Raw genomic sequence first — 22344 nt, 5'->3', positions numbered from 1 at the left:
TCAGTTAGGTCAGTAAAAGGTCTTTCTCTCATCATACTTTTAACAGTCTATCCTCGATTTGGATTGCCTTTTTTAAGTACATGGCTCTAGAACCTTGTGAGATTTATCTGTAACTTCAAACAGGAGTCAGACCACCACAAAAAGCTGAACGATCCCCTTCTTTCTGATTTTAAAAGCAGGACAGCTTTAGCTAACTATTGCTTAAATCCAAGTGAGAGAACGAAATACTTTATGTTTACCTGTGACATTGTTTTAAAGCAATTCTTATTAGATAGTAGCAATATTGTGTTAAATAATTGAAATAGAATCCCCTGGTTGTTGTAAATAGATCTTTTTGTATCATGTTCATTTGCTATTTATGTGAAAATATGGCCTAAATGAATAAGCTGGGAAGTGATCTGGGTCTTTACCCCATACAGTGTCCAATATAAAAAGGTGGGTTTGTTGCCCTTTCTGCTGCGTGGACCCTCTGTATGCACGTTGGTTGATGGTGATTCTTCATTTGCCTCCGCACAGACACACATGAAGGGAAAGATTGGCCTGCTCAGAAATTGGTCCCAGTGCTGTATCTTGTGCATCTTATTTGTAGCCATTTCAGATAGTCAAGAGACTGGAAGGAGTCAAACAGCAGGCTTTGTCAAGTGTATTTGACCTGAGATGAGAATAGGGTTTTGTTCAAAGTGTGAGATTTCAGTGTCTGAAATGTTTTACTTACTCAGCAAACAGGATTTCGTTAAGGAACTTCAAACTAATTCACGTATCTATGATACACAGTATGTAGGAGGGGAAGGAAGGGTATTATCCACTGGGAAGATGGATAGGAAACTGGTGTTGGGTTTGTGCAGAACCGACAGATATGGTTGGAATCGATGTTCTCAAAGGTCTTTTCCAGCCAAGTAATTCTATGATTCTGTGATTGCCAGCAAGCTGATCTCTCAGTGATGCCGGTTGTATCGCCTCCTTCTCTGGGGGTTGGACACAACAGCTGAAGCCACCACAGAGGTGACACACAAGGATGGCTGGCAGAGAACACCAAGGATTTGTGCGTTATATCAAATGCTGCTTCAGCTGTGCTTCCAAATCAGTTTTTTTCTCAGCTGCAGAAACTAAATCTTCCTTTTTAAAATTAGCATTGTAAAAAGGTCATGTCATGATAGAAACATGAATGTGCATTACTATCTTAAATATGTGTGGTATGTAATATAGGTATGCGAAATAAGGGGGTTCCACTTGCCGAATGATATAGCTGAATAAATTGTAAATAGTCGAGGTCAAATTCTACCACTGTTGCATTGAGAAACTCCACAGATTTCTGAAGTTTATCCTGTTGTGTAAGAGTTTACAGAGGAACAGGGCAAAGTCTGCAGTGGAGGCAGACCCTCACAGACTCTGCTAGGTAATCAGGTACCACACTTCAAAAATGCAGCTGTAGTCACTGTGAGACTCCTTTAGAAGCACATGTGACGTTTTCTGATATTTGTGTGTTTTATGCTGAGTTGACCATAAAAAAAACCTCTAAAAATACTAAAATTGGGTTCATAAATTTGAGAGCTTTTCCTTCAGCAATAAGCCTCAAATTACTACCGTAGTCATCTTTTATAATACCCTATCCATTTTTTAAAGAGTTTAAAGTATAGAATGCGGTCATTGCTGAATAAACGTATGCTGGAGGAGTGATTAACACAGATTAGCAGAGGATGACGTCTTTCTTTACCTGAGTTGGAAGCTCACATTTGTAAGCTGTACCCAGGCTGTATCGATGCTGTCAGTCTTCTTCGTTACCTTCCAGTCCCTAAATAATGAAAACAGAGCATAGTTTTTCCTTCAGCAGACAGACTTCCCATAGCCTTGGATGGGTGCTGGGTGGGTGGGTGGATGGGTTGGTCTGACCCATCTGTACTCAATACTTACGCCTGCGAGCCAGCGTGCTGCCATGGTTTGACTTAAGCAAAGGTGATGCGTGAGGTGTTTGACCTTCCTTCTCTGCCCTGGAAGCTGAAGATAATCTCAAGTAAGCTCTTTTCAAATGGATATTCTTAGTTCTTCTATCTGTTATAAAGGTTGTTCCCTTAAATGGAGAAGTTGGGTAGACTTACGTTTAGTTCTCTTTTCATCTTGCTTGTCTGCATCTCCGTTTCAGTAGAGACAGTTCATTGATTCCTACATTGTCTTCTGGCGTGGAGAAAATAATCTCTCATACATCTTCCTCTGCTCTAACAGCACACATAGAAGAGCGTGGGTCAAAATGCCCTTTTTTAACAGAACATTTTTGTTAATACCTTTTATGAGGTTGTTTAGTGAGAATTAACCTATGGTAGTGCCCAGGAGCCCAAGACATTGGGGATTTTCTTTAGTTTTGAATCCAGAAGTTGGCCCGAAGAGCAGATGAAGTTTGGTAGTGCTGGTATCAGTCCTTTGTGGAGCTCAGATCGCTGTCGATGGTCATCGGCTGTGCTGGAACTTCAGCTGGCCATACGGGCAGCCTGTCACCCAGAGCGGTGCAGAGCAGAGCGGCTGCTTTGTTAGAGCTTGCTTCTGAGACACATGCAAATTTTGTCTGGGTTTTTCTTGCAACGATGCCTACCTCCAGTAAAATTAATTACCTGGGACGTGACTTTGATGTGCATTCAAAGGTTTCATTTGTTTTCAACAGAAATGGCTGAACTGAGAGTGCATTCTAAGTGAAAGAAGTTGGTCAATATTTCTTTCCCAGATCAAAGCTGTTGTCGCTGCCTGTGCACACTGTTGTCCGTCATAATGGCTTTGAACTTATGGCAGTGTGTGTTTGAAGGTAGATTGCTTTGTTAATGCTGTTGCATTTATTGAATTTGGAGATTTGTGTAAGTTCTTAATATAATTGACTCGTGTTACAAGATAGCACAAACCAGATGTGTCAATAAGGACTGGATTGTAATCTGTTGGAAACTCCTAGTAATATGCCTCTGCTCAAATGTTCTCACCCTACTGGGGAATAATGGGGGAGCACGGGGGGAGAAATGCTCACAAATGAGCTTGTATGAACTTATTACTAGGGCTGGGTTTGTATTTTAAGGAGTTCCGTGAAGAACTTTTTGTGGAGAGTAATTGGAGATAATTCAACTCCCACATCCAACCTTAAGTTAAATGCATTTCTGCTTACAGCAGAAAGCACCACAGGTAGAGGAAGGGAAGCCAGTGCTGGAGCAGCGGGGTGTACCCACGTGTCCAAGGAGAGCTTATGTTCAGCTTCAGCTGGGAGGGGGTCCCAGTTTCAGTTCGCAGTGTTCTGTTTGCAATTGTTGTTTAAAATTTCACATTCAAATTAGGAACTCATTGCACTTGTAAGGACAAAGTGGTATGCAAGAGATGAACTCTCGTAGAGGTTTGTTGTGATGTGGAATGCCTAGCTTCAATGTAGGCATTCTTGCCACTTAACTGGCTTTTTCCAGGCTTCATGTTGGAAGTTTCCGACTGCACCAGCTGCTCCAGCAGCTGCCATCGTGCCTCTTTTTGTTACTCGGAGTTAGTTCCGTGGGCGACTTCTGGTCTGCTTTCTTTGCACTAGGTAGAGAATTTGGATCTGGTTCAAGTGGATGCCCATAAATAGGAGTTAGGACCAGAGTTTGACCTCTTTAACCTTTGAATTTTCGGGAGAGATATGTAGTGTAAAACAGCTGCACAGCACTTCTTCCTTCCGGGGTGTTTGAGCCTGTTCACGTAGGAGATCTATTTTTGAGTGAAGCAGAAGTTTTACAGGGAATCACATTTATGAAATGAGGTTTTAATACAAAAAGTTTTGCTCTTTATGTTTCCATTTAGATCCTTCTCATAAATCCTATGGCAGAGTCCCTGTGTATCTAGACACATCAGCTGCAGGTTTAACACTTAGGGACAGAAAAGTTTCTGGAACAAAGGAAGAAAACAAGCTCGCTGAACTGTTCTGTCCGTGAGTCTGACTTAAAGGGAGCTATAGTCACATTTATTTCTCCTGAGGAGTGAAATAAATGACATGTATTCAGGGAAAAGTGGGCTAGTTAGAGAAAGGATGGAAGGATGGATGGATTGAGGAATTTTATGAGAACCACTCGTGCAAATGCTTCACCGTTGCAACAAATAAAACAAACTTATAAATCCTTCGTGAAATGCAATTTGAATTCAGGTTATGCAGAGTGCCTGGAGCTTCATCTGCTGTCTCTAGCGAGTGAGCCCATGCCACGGTCATGCTTTAAAAGCTGCCAGCTTCCTAAAGAACAGAGCACTTGGAGTGCCATGGCTTTGTCACCTTGTGCTGACTAGAGTTTTAAGTTGTTCATGTTTTTCTTACTGTTTTGTATTCCTCATGCATACTTTCCACAATTTAGAAGAAAAGGATTTTATTCTGTTACCTTTGAACTTGTGCTCATAGTTTTAAGGATCTAAAATACTATGGAATAGTATTTTAAGATGTAGCAATACAAACTTAATTATATTGTCATACTTGTCTTTACATCCAAAAAGAAGATTTTTCTGGATGAATACAATGCTGGTGGGTTCTCATGTGCGTACCATCCAGTTGTTAGGGCCTGGTTTCAATTTCATTTCTTTATATTACACTGTTGAAAGTCCATTCTTAACACATGATGAAAATAACTAGTGATTTCAGAGAATGTTCTTGGGTAAAATCATTTCTCAAGCATTTACTCTGTTTTCTGGGAGTGTCTTTTGATTCTATTTTAAAGTGTTGCGTGCAGTTTTGGTTTGGCATTTCCATTCTTTAGAAGCATGTTGAATTTCTTTGTTGCTTTGTTAGTTCCAACTAAATCTGCAACATACTGGTTTGAACATTTGCATGATTTCTGTAAGCATATGTTCTCATTATCTTCGTATTCTAGTCCTACAAATGCACTGGGACCTTCCCTGATTGTAAACTGTGAGGTTTCTGTGGTGAGTGGGAATACCGAATAATTCCTTGCATCTGATGTTATTGTTATATTCTTCCTCCTCGCATGCACTTAGCTGTGAGAGAAGGTACTGGGCCCCAGTAAAAAGGGGATTTCTGCTTTTCTGATTATCATCTCTCTCTCTTTCGTAGTAGAGTCTTCCTGAGTGGTAAAACCTAAAACCATGTGCCTGTGGATTCAAACCTGCAGCTTCTCTGATCATTTTGCCATTGATGTCAGTGGAATAAGTGAGTCTATACTCATGGAAAAGCTTGGGGTTTGCTCTTTACTGACAGTTAGGTCTTGAGGTCTCTTTCCAGTTTCCATTTTAAACTCAAATGTTAGCTTCCTTGTTTTTTAAAGTTTTGTCCCTATTGAGCTTATTTTTGGTGTTGCTAAGATCATAGTTGGGCGAGATTTTGAGGAAAAGGAAAATGTAATGGTAAAACTAAAAAATAAATCTAAGAGTAACAGCCAATATTCCAGACATCCCGAACAGCATGTTGTTCTAAAATATGATAGTAGTTTTAGCATCCTGGTTACAAATTCCAGCTTTTGTGATCGAAGTAGTAACTGGAGGTATAAAGCAAGAGACAGGGAAGAAAAGACCTGCCAGGTTTCAAGTGCTAAGATGCTCAGAGTGGAGGTATTTTGGTTTGGTCCCGGCTGACCACAAAACTACATTTGGCTGTGCAATGGAGGGAGGAGACAGAGCTTTTTCTCATTAGGTAATTCTTGAAATGAACTCATCACCTGAAAAGTGGGACATCACTGTAACAAAGACAGCCTTTGCTAGCTAGCAGCAACAGCTACGTGACAATTTCTCAGCTTGCATGTGTTATAAGCTCCTGCAGCCCAACGGTATGGCCGTGCTCCATGGTATTGTGATCAGTTGGAAAAGCAGCGTTTGCAGCCACAACGTGCGCGCTGGGTGTAGTCGTTGATGTAGACGGCACAGTGAGCTTTGTTTCTGGTACTGTTAGAGCGCAGCGTGCGTCACGGGTAGGTCCAGCGTTGGCTGTGCCACGGAGTGACCCTGATTTCTCTGACCGGCCAGGGAAGGCTGCAGATCGCACCACATGCACAAGCATCGCTTCAGCTGTGGGTCTTCATTTAAATGTATGCAGAGTGTGTGGTTCAGCTCCTGCAGGAAGTCTAGAGCCATACCCACAGAAAAGAGAATGCCTGAATCCATCCGTGTTCGGTGTTGAACGCTAGTTTACGGTTATTAGAAGAAGTGAAATCAACCTATTTTTCACCAATAGTTTTGTATATCAAGATATGTTAAAAATACTGTACTTGGTCTGCTGCTTTTTTCCTCTAAGCCTTTCTTCTTCCCTGTTGTTCCTTGGTGCAGTGGGGTGTGGGGTTTGTTACCAGTGTTACAAGTTGAGGTTTATGCAGGAAGGAACTTCAGTGTCCGTTTCTGATAAAATACTGACTCAGTCAGTGCTGGCCACGCACTCAGAAAAATAATTCAGATGGACAAAGGAAGTTTTTCCATGCCTCTGTTTTAAAGTTTGTTCAAGCAAAGTTATATTAATGGTACTAATTACTTTTAAATATTTCATTTCCATTCTTACTCTTTAGCTGCTCCATTCTCTGCCTCTTTTATAAAGTACTGACAAGCAACCTATCTCTTTTTCTGCCTTAGCGGATGACGAATGTCTATTTTCTGCTGAAACAGGAGTCTGATAAAACAATTGGAGTTCTAAAAATGAAAGGTTAATTCCAACTGTTTTGCTCTCTCCTAATATGACACAGTTGGAATCCTCAACATATTGTCTGTCTCCCTAGAAATTTGCCCTTGCAGACTACAGGCAGATGAACCAAATTAATCTTTGTTAAACACAGAAATTTTCATTAATTCTCCTGGACATGCATAGTAGGTCACAGATGTCTCAAATCAAGACCTCTGTTTGGAAGTTCTTTCTAATTCCACTTGGGATGGGGTCGTGTGTTACATCATTTTAAGCTGAAAGAAGGGAGATTGAGATGAGATATCAGGAAGAAATGTTTTCCTGTGAGGGTATGGAGACACTGGCCCAGGTTGCCTAGAGAAGTGATGGCTGCCCCATCCCTGGAGGTGTTCAAGGATAGGTTGGATGAGGCTTGGATCAACCTGATCCAGTGGGAGGTGTCTCTGTCCTTGTCAGGGGTAGAACTGGGTAGTCTTTGAGGTCACTTCCGACCCAAACCGTTCTACGATTGTCTGTTTTTGCAGAGTAGTGTATGTGCTGAATTCCTTACCCATCAGAAAATGACAGTATGTGTGGAGTGGCTGCTGGAAGTGAAGCAGTGCAAGAGAGGTGTCCAACGGCTCCCGTGGTCGTAAGGGGGTTACTGTAATCTTTGGTGCAAGGCTGGATGAGAATCCATGCCGGTTTTGTGTGCTGGCAGTGGAATAAGGGGATGGGTAAAACCTGCCCCTGTAACCCTGCAGCGACTGGCTCTGTTCGGAGCCTGCTCTGAGGCAGAGGGACCCGTCTGAGCAGGCAGCCTTTCCCAACGGCCATGGGCAGGATGGTTCTCAGCTCCACGGCCCTGCTCCATGGTGCCCCGCGTGCGGTTCCTCTGTGGTGGAGCAATGCCTCTTGTTATCTGTAGAGCTGCACACGAGCCCTGTTGTCTGGAACATTTCTCTTTTCCATGCGCATATCGTGGTAAGGAGTAGAAAGCAAGCTGCTGTTTCCTGTCAGTGGAGTTTGGTTGATATGAAATAACTCGTGTGGAGCTTCAGCCGCTCTCAGCTCAGCGGCCAAGGAAGGGCTGGGTGGGAGGAAGCCCTTAGATGCGCGGCGCTGACAGAGCGTACGGCTTTGCTTTCCAGGGCTGTCACTGCTGTGCTACTGGGTAATCGCTGCTGGGCTCCAAAGGTCACACAGGATGGCAGGGGACAGGCCTGGGAACAAAAGCAGAGCAGGCATTGTGGACAGTCAAAGGTCATATTTATATCGGGAAAGGGTACTAAAGACAAACTACAAATAAAGAAAAACCCCTGGCTTTAGCCAGAGCCTCAGTGTACCCCTTCCAGTGTTTTCTGATTAGGGCAGTACCCTTACATTGGTGAAAAGGTTAAGAGATCCACTGAAGGAATCGTTATTAAAATGTCAACATGAGATTATGATTGATTTGGAAGCATTATTAAGTAGTTAATTTAAGGACAAGGAAGGGAAAACAAGTCACAGAACCTAAAGAAGGGGAAATAGTGATAATTCTTGATTTCTTGCTAAAAACAAGTTTTGTATGCTTGCATGTGTACTTACTTACCCTTGCAAAAGTGTTTAGAAATGAGGTTCTGGTTAGGAGCCTATATCTGATGGAGCAAGGGCAGAGGAGGCCAGAGAGATGATCTAAGGGCTGGAGCGCCTCCCGTGCAAGGACAGGCTGAGAGAGTTGGGGTTGTTCAGCCTGGAGGAGAGAAGGCTGTGGGGAGACCATAGAGCAGCTTCCAGTACCTGAAGGGGCTGCAGGAAAGCTGGGGAGGTGCTCTGGATCAGGGAGTGCAGGGACAGGATGAGGGGAATGGTTTTCAGCTGCAAGAGGAGAGATTGAGATGAAATCTGAGGAAGAAATGTTTTGCATTGAGGGTAGGGAGCCCCTGGCCCAGGTTGCCCAGAGCAGTGGTGGCTGCCCCATCCCTGGAGGTGTTCCAGGCCAGGTTGGATGGGGCTTGGAGCCCCTGAGCCAGTGGGGGGTGTCCCTGCCCATGGTAGGGGGTGGAACTGCATGGGCTTTGAGGTCCCTTCCAACCTAACCCGTTCTGTGTGCTGAACAGTGTGGGCTCCCCATCAGCAGCGCAGAGAAACGTGTTCCGGTGTTCACAGATGTGAAGCAGCTCAGTGTGGCGCTCACCCCTTTAATGGCTGCTGTGGGGACGCTCCGTGTTTGTCTCTGAGGGTGGTTACGCAGATCTGATGGCCTAGCAAGCTCTGGATAATTTGTCATTTTTAAGTTGAAAGCCAGCTGTATCTCGGAGGGAAAGGGATTAGTTTCCTGTCAGCTTCCTTTTTGGAAAGGTCACGTGTGCACACTGCAAATCTTTCCAGCCTGGATGAAGTATGTTTGAAAATGCCTTTTGGGTAGGGTCATGTTTTGATGGGCAGAGAAAGGGCTCGCCTTCAGTTCTGTGTGTTTGTAGAAACGCGAGAAGCTTTTTTTCTCCTTGGCTTTAAAAAGCACGCTCTGTTCAAGCTCGGGGAGCTCTGCCAGCGTTACCCTTGATCTCCCTGGCACTGTGGAGAGCGTGCTGCTCCCGGGAATCTCGCTGTACTTTGAACTGCCGGACGGATTGCGTGGGGTGTGCGGCCAGGGGCACGGCATTCCCGGCTGCAAGCCGGGCGGAGGGCTCGCTCGGTTATGTTCCTTAAGGGCTCTGTTGGTTATGTTCCTCTACACACAAATGGAAACGAAATAAGAAACAGGGCGTGGTGGAGACGTGGGATTTTACTCCTTTAGAGTTTGGATGTACCTGTTCTTAAAAGAGAAGGTAGGGGAAGCAGTGCCAAAGCTTATATTCCAGCGCATGGGAAGTATTTATGGAGTTTTTTGAGTGATTAAAACAAAGTAAAATGTCATTTTCTGTCAATGCTCTGTGTACCCAGGATGAGGCAGCTGGTAAATATTTACATGAAACGTGAAAAAGATATTCTGAAAGAGTGAAAGTGCATTCACCATTGCCATGTGTGGATTAGTCATCAGTACTTCAGGTATACCGCTAGGACTCAGTTTTAAAATGTTTCCTATTGTGCACAACCCCTTTAATAGAAGGGGTTTTTTTTCTTTCTTTTATTCCTTAACAGTAACAGCACTCGTGTGAAAACAAAGTGTTGATTTGCCTGATAGCTCCTGTTGTGTTTTCCCTACCTGAAAGTGCTTTGCTTTCATTAGCAAGAAAGCCATTCTTTGGGATGCTTTACTACAAAGCATGCCAGAAGCATCCCCTGGGAGCAGTCTTTCACTAACAGAGAAGTAAATGAGATTTCTCCTGGAGGTACTTTTTCCCAACTTCAGTTTGCAGAAATACAGGAGCTCATAAGATCCATTAAATCCCAAATCTTTGAGTAACATGAGAGTAATCCTTTTATGTCAGACTGTAATATAACAGTAAGGAAGTATTATTTTTTTTTGTCCAAGCAACGAAAGGCACAAATAAGCATCTGTCATTTTGAAGTAGAACAACTTGGAAATGAGCTGTCTTATAAGAAATTAAAAGTTTTACTTTATGCTGTAGTTGCTGAGTGACTTACTCGGGATGTTCTTAGTAATTACAGTGTAAAGGTAAATAATGCCTGCAATCTTGGTGTCCTTGTGTGACTCGCGCTCTAGAGATGACCTCTGCAGCAGAAACGGAGCCTTGCGTAGACTGCAGTGAAACCCTGGTGTTTGACGTTAAAGGCGCGTTACCCTGTACTGCTTGCATCCAAATTTGAACAAAATGTGCTGCATGTCTACACAAAACAATGCAAAGCAAGACTGTACTGTTTGTTGCTGACCGTTCCGGTATACAGTACTGACCTGAGGATTTTCCTGTCTTTCCGTTCTGTCTAGCGTTGAGGGGGAAGCTCCAAGCAGCGAAACGGGCACGTCTTTGGATAGCCCGTCCAGCTACCATCAAGGCCCTATAACTCACAGCTCAGCTGTAAGTCCAGACCATTACGATCATTCTGCTTACGGGCTGTATTCCATCTCCCCTGGACAACAGCGATCTCGGAGGCCAAAACTTCAGCACTCAACATCCATACTGCGAAAACAAGCAGAGGAAGACGCTATTAAAAGGTCAAGATCACTTTCTGAGAGCTATGAACTCTCTTCAGACCTACAAGATAAGCAGGTATTTGAGCTCTGTTACCTAATTTATGGCAAAGGCAACTTTTCTGTAAGCTGGGAAAAATCTTTTCTGGCATCACTTCAGTTGTGATGCTGAGAATACCATTTTTTCTTGCAACCAGCTTAGTCCAAAATAGTCATACGTCAGCATTTCTGAGGTTTTTTGACTATTTTTCTGTGTTGTCCCGGTGTCCCACGCTGCTTTCCCCCTATCCAAAGAAACACCTAAAAGACATGTTAATAGTGTTAAAAGTAAAAACAGTTCTACTAGGAATTGTGATTTCATTCTCGGGACAAGCACTAGAATGTAATAACACAAAATAATTGTCTAAAAAAATGAGACATTTTGAAACCTCAATGTCGTTATTGATATTCTCTCAAATCTGTGGGGTGAATTCAAGGTCTTAATTGTGTTTTACTCAACTGGGAAAAACTGCTATATGCTTTACAAAAAGCTGGTTGGAAGCTTTTGTAGATGTTTAAAGCCTTTGTCCCTAGAAAGGTGTTCTGTGAGGCAGTCAGCCTCTGCCGTTCCTCTCAAGCTTTATTCTTAATGTGGTCCTATTTGGAAGTAGTTTATTGCCATGTGAGTCCATATTTATGATTTGAAAATGATGCTGCGGTAGCTTAAGGTGAGTGAGTATGCAGGATGCCCTGAGTTTCACCGATAGATGAACGGTAGCCAATACCTCTGTATTTTGCAAGGGGAGTTGGGGTATTTTTTGTTAGAGATCTTCCTTGCTGCAGAGTATTTTGTTTGCTGTGAATCGTGGTGGTGGCTTGGATAGTCACTCCAACTTGGGTGTGAACATAGTGCAAGTGGAAGCAGGCAAAATGCTGCTGATGGGAAGCAAACTGCTCCTGATGTGGGACCATGCGTTGGTAGTCGGTGAAATGTGTAGGGGCTACATCTCATTTGCCATCTGTTCGTTGTTCTGGAATTTCAGGTTGGAGAACTATGTAAAGTTGACTTAAAGTTGAAGCCTGTGTTTGGGTTAACAAGTATGAGTTTAGTTTAGGCTTTATGCTGAGCAAACTCTGTATTGGAGTGGGGACATCTCCAGGTCCTGATTCTTGATCTACATTATACCAGCCCTGCTATTAAACTGGGCCCCCTCATGCAATCTGAAATGTTACTTCTCCTTCCACCACTGGCAGTCATTTTTGCCGGATGTCTTGTAAGGGATTGATATAGAGTATACGGCTTCCTAAAGAGGCCTCCTGCGTTGCGACTATTCCACAGAGCCCAATCCCGTCTGTCCTTTTGTGCCGGTTTGATAGAGAACGAGGACTGCAGATGTTATTTTGTATTTGTTCAGGGAGCCCTACACAATAAAAAGTGACAGTGACACATACAGGAAGCTTGGTGCAGGGGAGTTGCCTGCTGCTCTTGAAAAGCTCTCATTGAAATCTCAGAAGATACTTAACTCTTTAGGAACATGTCCAAGGCTTTACTTACAGGTAATGTGCATTAAACATGCATTAAAATGTATTAGAAATAGTAGTCACTTGCCTAGGAAATCATCTAGGCAAACTTCAAAGTAGTTGCAGTTAAATTTCCCACCAAAACCCCCAAATCTATGGAAGGCAGTAATGACATCGTTTTCTGTGCAAACCTGAAGGACAACAGCCTGTTTGAAAGCATAAAGTCGAGATCTTTATTTTATAGACCATTAATTTTTGTTTTATTCTTTCACAACAGCTCTGGTAGTTTTCTTTTCTTTAGGTTTGATGTTTAATTTTGAGAGGAAAATGAACAATTCATCATTTGTTTTGAGATCAGTCCAGCAAAATAATCACTTTAAATTTATTTAAACACATGTGACCTAATGTAAACTATGGAGAGGGGTCGTAATAATTGTGTAGCAGCAGTGGCAGCATTGGGACAGGACTTTTTGACTCTTTTTTTAGTCTTCAGACTTCCTTTACAAGTGACCTCACAGCCTCTTTGACCTGTGCAAATGTCGGGGCAGTGGAGCCCCTTTTGAGGGTGGAAGGCTAAGTGATTTTTGTAAAGACAAACTATAGAAAATGACGCAGGGATTGCCAGTTTCCTAGCTCAGAGATCAGTCACAGCTTTGGGAGCTCAGTTAGGAGAGGTTTGGAGATACAGCCAAAAATTCAATTCCTTAGCGGTAATCCTGGTCTGAGCTCATCCAAGAAAACATAAAAATGAAACATAGGGATTCACAGTTAAAAGCAGTGAGCCAAGAAGGAGATTGTCTTTAACGTGGAAGGGGAACAGGAGCTGCTGACCCTGGCAGGAGAACCAAAAGAAATATGTAACTGCTCCCACATGGCAGGCGGATGGAGTAAAGGATATTATTGAGTACTGTTTAGTTCCTTAGGATGAAGCCCCTCTGCACATCAATATCTGAACTCAACCAATGCTTGGAAAGATCTCCAGAGTGTGAACGGAAGAGGTGGTGAGTGCACATGCGTGTGACAGAGGGATTACAACATGAGGTCTCATGACAAAGGGTATCTGCGGTTGTAGGCCAGGAGAAATGACTTCTGAATCATTGGAGTACTGTGAAAATTGCTTGGAGTTATGCAAAAATGCTGCCAAAAAAAAGTGGTGGGTTTAATTGTAGCTCTAAACGATGATGGGTGGGAGTTCTGTGTGTGAACAATACGGATCCAACAAAGACTGAGCAGAACAGAAATTAAATATTGTTGGGAAAATTGAACTAAAATATGTTATTCATCTTGTTCAGTGTTTCTTAAATAAGTGATGCTTTTCGTGGTTAGGAAGGGAAGGTTTGAAAATATCTAATGAGTCTGCCAAAAGTATTGACGTGGTGGGTTTTCACTAGCTTAAATTGATAGCATTTATAATATATTTATTAGGCATATTCATTCTGATAATTGGAAACACTTGCAATGCTAAGTGTAATTACAAAAATAAAAATAGATTCGAGTTTGTATTTAGAAAGTCAGAAATATGTTCTGAGTTTGAGAAAGGCTGCGGATGTCGATGTTTTATCAGAGAAGCCTCTCCAGAGGCAGATGGTCTGGGAGGCTCCTTTTGGCTTTGATATCAGGCATGGGTGGAACAATGCTGCCTGGTTTTTATTCATGTAGAAAGCGATGTGTGCCTGGCAAGGTGATGGCTTCGGTTAGAATTCACTCCCAAACCGTGGCAGTTTGCGTTATACTTGGATTTCCCTTCCCTGCAGTTGTCCCTACAGAGAAAGAATTTGCAGGCTGAGAGAGTTGGGGTTGTTCAGCCTGGAGGAGAAGAGGCTGCAGGGAGACCTTAGAGCAGCTTCCAGTGCTGAAAGGGGCTCCAGGAAAGCTGGGGAGGGGCTCTGGATCAGGGGATGCAAGGATAGGACAAGGGGGAAGGGTTTTCAGCTGAAAGAGGGGAGGCTGAGATGTTGGGAAGAAATGTTTTGCTGTGACTGTGGGGAGGCCCTGGCCCAGGCTGCCCAGAGAAGCTGCCCCATCCCTGAAGGTGTTCAAGGCCAGGTTGTGGATAGGGCTTGGAGCAACCTGATCCAGTGGGGGGTGTCCCTGCCCATGGCAGGGGGTGGAACTGGGTGGGCTTCGAGGTCCCTTCTGACCGAGACTGTTTTATGACTGCTCTAGGCTGTGTTAGTGTGGTCATGTCTGCAGAGGGGTACGTCAGTGCCAGTGGGTAAAAAGCAAACGTTAAACACACATGCACAAATTGCCAACACCTTGATTTTATATGACAGTTTTCCCATGGTTTTGTCTGTATTTTTATGGTGGAATTTGCCAGTGACTGTTGGGTTCACCATCTGTGCTGTTGTTAGGCTGGAACTGTGAGCATTTGCTTCCCAAAACAGTAAATGCTTTGAAAAATGTCTGAAAATTCAAGTTGTTAAAAGTTTTTTTTTTGCTGTTGTACTTTAGCCTTGTTCTGACCTGCATCAAGTGAGAGAGTAATTGTGTTCACCTCTTCGCAGGTGGAAATGCTAGAACGGAAATATGGAGGCCGTCTCATAACTAGACATGCTGCTCGAACGATACAAACAGCTTTTCGCCAGTATCAGATGAACAAAAACTTTGAGCGTCTTCGAAGTTCTATGTCTGAAAATCGTATGTCAAGGCGCATTGTACTGTCCAATATGAGAATGCAGTTTTCCTTTGAAGGACCTGAGAAAGTCCACAGCTCTTACTTTGAAGGAAAACAAGTTTCTGTTACAAACGATGGGTCAAAGCTGGGATCTCTGGTACAGTCTGAATGTGGTGACCTCGGAGAGTCAGCTACAATGAAGTCTCCAGCAGCATCTACTGATTTTGCTGATGCAATAACAGAACTGGAGGATGCTTTTTCCAGGCAAGTGAAATCCTTGGCAGAGTCTATTGATGATGCACTGAATTGCCGTAGTCTGCACTCTGATGAAGTCCAGACTCCGGATCAAGTCAGGAGTCGTGAAATGGAAAGGGATAGTTGTGCTCAAACTAAACCGGCAATTCACAATGTGGATCACCGGAAGCTTGATGAGATGACAGCGTCCTACAGCGATGTTACGTTATATATTGACGAGGAAGAGCTGTCCCCACCCCTTCCCCTCTCCCAGTCAGTGGACAGACCGTCCAGCACAGAATCTGACTTGAGGCTCCGGTCTGTGAACTCTTCTCAAGAGTACTGGTCTATGACCCACAAAGATGATAAGATAGACACGGATACGAGCTGCAGGAGCACCCCGTCACTGGAATGTCAGGAGCAGAGGATGAGAATGGATCATCTACCATTGCTAACTATAGAGCCACCCAGCGACAGTTCGGTGGACTTGAGTGATCGCTCGGAGAGGGGCTCGTTAAAGAGACAAAATGCGTATGACCGAAGCATCACTAGTCAACAAGGAAGCCCAAAACACATCCCGCACAGTATTCCTGCCAAGATCATACCTCGAGAGGAACCGGAGGCCAGACACAGGGCTAGGCCTATAGACAGTCATTTGGCCATCAATGGCACAGCAAACAGGCAAAGCAAATCAGAGTCTGATTATTCTGACGGAGACAACGACAGCATCAACAGCACTTCCAACTCTAATGACACAATAAACTGCAGCTCGGAATCTTCTTCCAGGGACAGCCTGAGGGAGCAAACCTTGAGCAAACAAACGTACCACAAAGAAACGCGCAACAGCTGGGATTCCCCAGCCTTCAGTAACGATGTTATCAGGAAACGCCACTATAGGATTGGACTGAATCTCTTTAACAAGTAAGTAGTGTGTTTCCTTCTTTGCTCTCCTTGGCAAAAATATACCACTGCAGCAGGAATACTTTTCTTGTGTCAGGTGATTAAGACTGGTGTCTGATACAGACTTCTCAGGGAAAAAATAAACTGTTTGTGGTGATGTTCATGTTAGAGTACTTACAGGTTGGCACCTTCATAGGAAACAGATTCAAGAGAAAAGAAAAAATATAGTTATGTGTATAGACATGGCAGGAAACTATTAGAGGAGAGGGATCAGATTCCTTTTGTGTTGAAAAAAATGGTGGCTTAATCCTGACACATTGTTGGTATAACAAATTCAAACTCCTTCCTGCCCCAATCAGGTAGGTATTGTAAAGCTCGGCATATGGGAATTGGAAATAATAAGCAGTGTAAGATGAATTTCCTGTTTAACACCAGCAGGGCCTGGGATTTCTTCATGAGATTTCACTGCAACTTTGAGACTAAAGAACAACGCACTGACTATTTTTATGCTAAATAAACGTTTATTGTTTATCATAAAATTGTCATAAATTTGTATTTCTGCCTATGGCTTAATTCTCCCATCTATGGAGTTGTTTGAAAGTTTTATAAAATAACTTCCTCAAGTTCCTTTGTTTTGTTGAAACACTTTGTCCTTTGGACACTCCCCTGGGGCTGTAGAAAACCATGAATGTTCTGATAGAAGATAACGGATGCTGTGCTGGTCTGAACTCTGCACTCACATTCCTGGGGTCACACAGACCTCATGAGAGCTCTCTTGAGCTGACAGAACACACATCTAAGTGGTTGCCGTTAGAATTCCTGGGTTTTGGTCACTGCTCAGGTGGTGCCGAATGAGCCAATTTCCTTGCCCTGCAGCGGGTGTCGCATCCTTAAACGTTTTCTTTCCTAGTGCTTATAAAGCACCTCGGAACACTTTGATGAAGGATGCTCACTGCCAGGATTTGTTCCTGTTTTTCTTTACAATGCGGTTGGCAGCTCATAGTGCTTGTGTAAGTTTTCTACTCCAGTTTTCTCGAGAATTGTGTAGGTTCTAGAGAGCTAACAGATATTTCAGCATGCTGCCATGGACCATATTCCCCAGTCTTCTCCAGCCTGACTGAGCTCAGTCCTCCTTTGCAGCTGGTGGCACTGCAGTTTGGTTTGTTTGGGTGAATATGTCAGTGTTTCATTGCGGAGTGAGATGCTGCAACACTGCGGGTAGTTAAAGCTTTTTGATGCCATCGTGCAAGGCTGTGTTACAGTTCTGAATATGGATTGGCTGGGTTTGGCTGTAAAAACTATCAGCTCTGGTTTTGTGTCTTTGGTAAAGGTTAGTAGGCCTTATGGCAGCTTTTCACGAGCTGGCAGTGTGGAAGCTGTAGGGTCTGTGCGGGTGTTGCTGCTCCTGAGGCAGACTGGGTAGGAAGACACACAGCAGTTTGGGTTTCAGAAGATTTGAAAACATTCATGTCCTCGGTGGAGAGGAAGGTGTCGTGCTTGGGTGACATTTAAAAGACTTGGTGTTCACTCAGGTTCTTTTCATGGTGATTAAACCTGGAGCAGTCAATGATGGGTTGCTTCAGGTGTAGTAACAGCCAGCTGCAAAGGGTGTGAGGAAAAAAAGGGGAATGGAAAAGGTGCTCAAGCAGTGCTGAATGAGAGGATTGGAAACTGTCAGATGCTTCTGATGGCATCTGTGTGAGTAGAAGGCTGAAGGTGAAAAATAAACATGAGAAACAGAGAAGAATAGAGACTGTTATTTGAAAGACATCCAAGTGGTCTGGCTGCGTGGACTTGAACAGAGAATCGATAAACCTTTGTTATATGTTGGCTGGTTGTAAGTTGAGTTGCAGTTTGTTAGCAGTGAGTTCTAGAAGATAGCACTGCACAGCGCTCCAGGCAGCGCCTCTGTGCGTCATCTTTTGCTGTGTGTGATTGTTTCAGTCCCCCAGTATTTTATCTCCAGTCTTGATACAGAACTGCTGAGCTGCTCTCGTTCTACCAATAGCTCAGACAGCCCCCAAGTATCCTATGTCTCTTGGTTTTCGTAACAGCTCTTCAAGTCCGCGGATTGTGACATTTCATTAGTAGCTCTGGTATCCCCCTGTGCAATGTCAGGTACTGAACCATTGTAGAATGCGATGGTGCATGAATCTGCATTGGGAAAGGGAGCTGGGAAACGTCTGAAGCTTTGCTCTTTAAAAGGTGCAGAAGGAGACTTCTGGGAGTGTATTGGTGAGATTGCAAGTTGCATTTTGGGAAGTAAGAGAAGGGATAGAGATTGTGCTCAAGCACTTGCCAGGATTTGTAGGTAATGTTTTCAAGATGAAGAATCCTTTTTTGCTTTCAGAAATGCAGGCGCATTAGTCTCAGTTAACTTCTGAGCATGACGCACATCACTCTCAGCACATGAGGTATGGCAGAGCAGCTTCTGTGTCCAAATGTGTTTTGAAAAGCAAGCCCTGTTTCCGCGGCGAAAGTTCCTGTTTCACATGCAGGATGGCATCAAGGGGGCTTGTCCAGCCTGGTTAGATGCAGGCCGGGAAGGGGGTCTGCAGGGACTCTGCAAATCAGCCCTGTCCACACAGTTTCCCTCTCATAGCATGGGAAAAATACGGCTGCCCAGCTTCTTAGACCAGCAAGGATCTGCCGACATGTTTGGTCCCCTGTTGCAAACTGCACGTGCTTCCCATCGTGTGACCAGAGGTCCACTCGTGATGTGGGTGGGGTACAGTCTTTGGGCTGCTCTCCAGCATTCAAGTCAAAGCAGCAGAATCGTGGTCTTTTTACCATGTGATCTTCCGTGACACGTTTATGATCACAAAACGAGCCTTAGCAGCGCGCTGCCAAGAGGATGTGTGCCCCACCCATGCAGAAGGACGGCGCGCAGGACTGAAACAAGCAGCTTTGAAGTTACCTCGTAGAAGAAGGCAAGTTTTTGCCAAACATCTACGTCTACCAGAGGAAATTTTAGGGGTGTATTTTACAAGAAGTTCATGTTAATTTTGTTGCATCTTTGAACTATTTCTTGCAAAATAAGATGCCAAACCTTAATTAATAAATAATCATGTTATTTCTTTCTGGTACATGACGCTTGGCTGAAATGCAAAGACTTTAGAACCTTAAAGAAGGGCATGAATTGTGGTAAACACTTCTGCTTTGTTCACTAAACATGTGAAAAGAGAGAAGTTTTACAAAGCATAGGAAGTCACTATCCTTACATCAACAGATGCTTTGTAATTTTTCTGGCTTTCCTATTACAGTAATAATTTTCAGAATCCAAAATGCAGTTCTCTTACCAGAAGCCCTTTGTTAGAGTAGTTGGTAACAGGTGGAGTGAAAGTTGAGCACAACTGGTGGTCTTGTTCACTTAATACCCATTACATACAACACACGAGTAGGACAGATGTCTTTGGAGAATGGAGAGCACAGGACCAGACAGAAAAAACCATAGGCAAGTGAAAACCATTTTTCTAAGAGTTTTATCACTTGATCATAGGATTTGTTTCGAACTATGACTTGGCAGTCAGTTTGGAACCTTAGTTTGATTAACGAAATACACTTTTTAAAAAGATATTTTATGCTATCCACTGTACCAGAGCACAAAGTATCCCCCAAACGGAATGCTTCTGCCAAAGACATTGCAGCTAATTAACAGCTTCTGTACATTCTCCTGTTTTGAATGCAGCAGTGATCTCAGCCCCCTCAATGGGCTGTTGGGTTCTGTGTTGCCATTCATCGCCTTCCTAAAGGAAGGGTTGCAGGTGCATGTCCGGAGCGCAGAGGCTCCCAGGGAAGCGTGGGGCAGCCAGCTGTGTTGAATTAGGCATTTTCTTCAGTGTGGTTTGAAAGGGATGCAGGCTGGGAGAAATTACACTGGAAACCATTCCTCCCTCATAGGCAGAAGGAAAACACTACCTAGAAAGGTTTATTTTGCAGGCTCCAAACCCTGCCAATGCAAATCCAGCCTTTGAGACTGGTTTGCTTATAAACAAGGCTTCAAGAGGGCTTTTGACTGCTGCTTTAAAAAAGAAGAAGAAGAAGAAAAGTAGAAAGGGCTATGATTTTATTCTCATGTTTGTTTTGATGGCAGGCTGGAAATACCAGGTTAACCAGTTATTGCAGCCCAATCTAGTAAGATTTTCAGGTTCCATTCTGCTACCGATGCACTGATGGTGCTAACAGATTAAGTAGGACCAGGTGGTTTTTAACCCCAGTAGTCTGAGAAAACCTGTCCTGGCACTGGGTCAGCTCTGCAATTGGTGACAGGAGGCTGTGACTCCACACGGAGCTGTGCCGGTGTGGGAGGGAGTGTGTGGCTTTATTCACTCCACTTGTGCCACCGTGATGGTGGTGGCAGAGCCTCTGGCTGCCAGGTATGTTTGCTGGCAGCACTGCCCTTGGTTACTGGCTGCTCTGGCTGCAGCAGCACAGCCTGCTGGGCCCTGCTGAGCAGAGTCTGGGGCAGGGGATGCTGCACCCACTTGTGCAGGGGACACACACACTGTCTGTGTCAATAAAGGTGCAAGGTCATGCACCTGAGTTGGGGCGATCCCAAGCACAATTACAGGCCGGGCAGAGACTGGATTGAGAGCAGCCCTGGGGAGAAGAACTTGGGGTGCTGGTGGATGAGAAGTTCCACATGAGCTGGCAGTGGGTGCTCCCAGCCCAGAAATCAACCATGTCCTGCGCTGCATCCAAAGCAGTGGGACCAACAGGGTGAGGGAGGGGATTCTGCCTCTCTACTCCATTCTTGTCAGACCCCATGTGGAGCCCTGCGTCCAGTTCTGGAATCCTCAACATAAGAAGGAGATGGAGCTGTTGGAGCGGGTCCAGAGGAGACCACAAAGATGATCCAAGGGCTGGAGCACGTCTCGTGTGAGGACAGGCTGAGAGAGTTGGGGTTGTTCAGCTGGAGAGGAGAAGGCTGCAGGGAGACCGTAGAGCAGCTTCCAGTACTGAAAGGGGCTCCAGGAAAGCTGGGGAGTGGCTCTGGATCAAGGAGAGCAGGGATAGGATGAGGGGGGATGGTTTTCAGCTGCAAGAGCACAGATTGAGGTGAGATCTTAGGAAGAAATGTTTTGCTGTGAGGAAAACACCCAGAGAAGTGGTGGCTGCCCCATCCCTGGGGATGTTCAAGGCCGGGTTGGATGGGGCTTGGAGCCCCTGATCCAGTGGGGGGGTGTCCCTGCCCATGGCACAGGGTGGAACTGGATGGGCTTTGATGTCCCTTCCAACCCAAACCATTCTGTTATTTTCAGCACAACTAGGACAGCATTGGAGTGGTTTGAAAATGTGATGCCCCTGTGCCTGGTGCTATAAAATACGGGAGATAAAAATTTGCATTTCTCAAACTCTTTTGAGGTTGGAGTCACATTTAGTATCTCTTTGGAGGTATTAGATTTCGGAAGAGACTTACAAACATCATCACCTCTGGCAGTGTTCCCATGGCATTCTGATTTCTTGCCACAGAAGCCAGTCATACTGGTGCCGGTGCCAGTTTTGGCCGTGTCTGGTGAAGAAAGGCTGGGCAGGACAGCTCGGGGCTGCTGCCACCATCCCACTTGGCCCCCTCCATTGTGCATGATGTTGCTGAGGACTCGGTGTGCGTAGTTTTTCTGGAAGGTCTTGAGGCTAATCTTGCATGCGCATCTTGGAGATAAATGGACGTGACACTGCTTATACAGCTACACAGAGCCTAGGCTATAAATATTTTTATAATAAGTTTTCCCAGATGCCTTTCAGTCCTGTCCCCCCCCCCTTTTTTGTCCTCTCTTGCTTTCTGGAAAGCATAGTGACAGATGGAAAACTGTTCCTGTGTGTCCTCAGTCCATTACAGCCTACTGTTGTGAGGAGTTTTCTGTAGCTTCCTTCATAATGGGCTCTTATCAAGGTCCCCACTCTTCCCAAGTTCTCTCAAAGGATTTATTGACAGAGCTAAAAAGGCGTGAGTATCTGTTTGCAGTACGCAGTGATGTGTCATCTTTTGACCTGTAAACCTTGAAAGCCCTGCCAGCTTCATTGATTGCACAATAGGGATCATTTTATTTGAAATTTAAAAATCACTGTTGATATGATTTGGATAGTAATTCCAGGAACAGACTTTATTAAACAGGTCTAGATTCCCTGGAATATTAATTTAGGTATCTATTTATTTTACTGAGCAGATATGAGAGGAATTTGCTGAGTCCTGGTGGGATTATACCAAGTAAAAAACTGCAAATTACTGTTTCTAGAGAAATTCTTGTTGGAAATCTGAGACACACAACAATATTGGTGAGAGGATACATTTTCATTTCTCATGAAAGCAGCTTTAACTGTTCAGCAGAGGTATACAGTTTCTATCATTTACATGTGGACAGAGGTTGAAGGTTATTTGGATTTCTAAGTAATGTTACGTTCAGAAAGAACTGGAAATCTTTTCTCTGTTTGAAATCCTTA

The 22344-nt window shown here is 44.1% G+C and overlaps 1 protein-coding gene across 5 annotated transcripts in view; it reads left to right on the top strand.

Moving 5' to 3' along the window:
- IQSEC1 (IQ motif and Sec7 domain ArfGEF 1) overlaps nt 1–22344 on the top strand; it is a 165292-nt gene that overhangs the window by 102499 nt on the left and 40449 nt on the right. For all 5 annotated transcript variants that reach the window (XM_054076431.1, XM_054076429.1, XM_054076430.1 and 2 more), the window contains exons 2-3: nt 10449–10731; nt 14660–15924. In XM_054076431.1, coding sequence (XP_053932406.1) covers nt 10449–10731; nt 14660–15924 — 1548 coding nt within the window. The remainder of the gene's footprint in view (nt 1–10448; nt 10732–14659; nt 15925–22344) is intronic.

The sequence above is a fragment of the Cuculus canorus genome, chromosome 11 (genome assembly GCF_017976375.1).
Source record: "Cuculus canorus isolate bCucCan1 chromosome 11, bCucCan1.pri, whole genome shotgun sequence".
NCBI lineage: Eukaryota > Metazoa > Chordata > Aves > Cuculiformes > Cuculidae > Cuculus > Cuculus canorus.
Note: the sequence above shows the minus strand (reverse complement) of the source record. Positions and strands in the feature narration are given on the sequence as shown.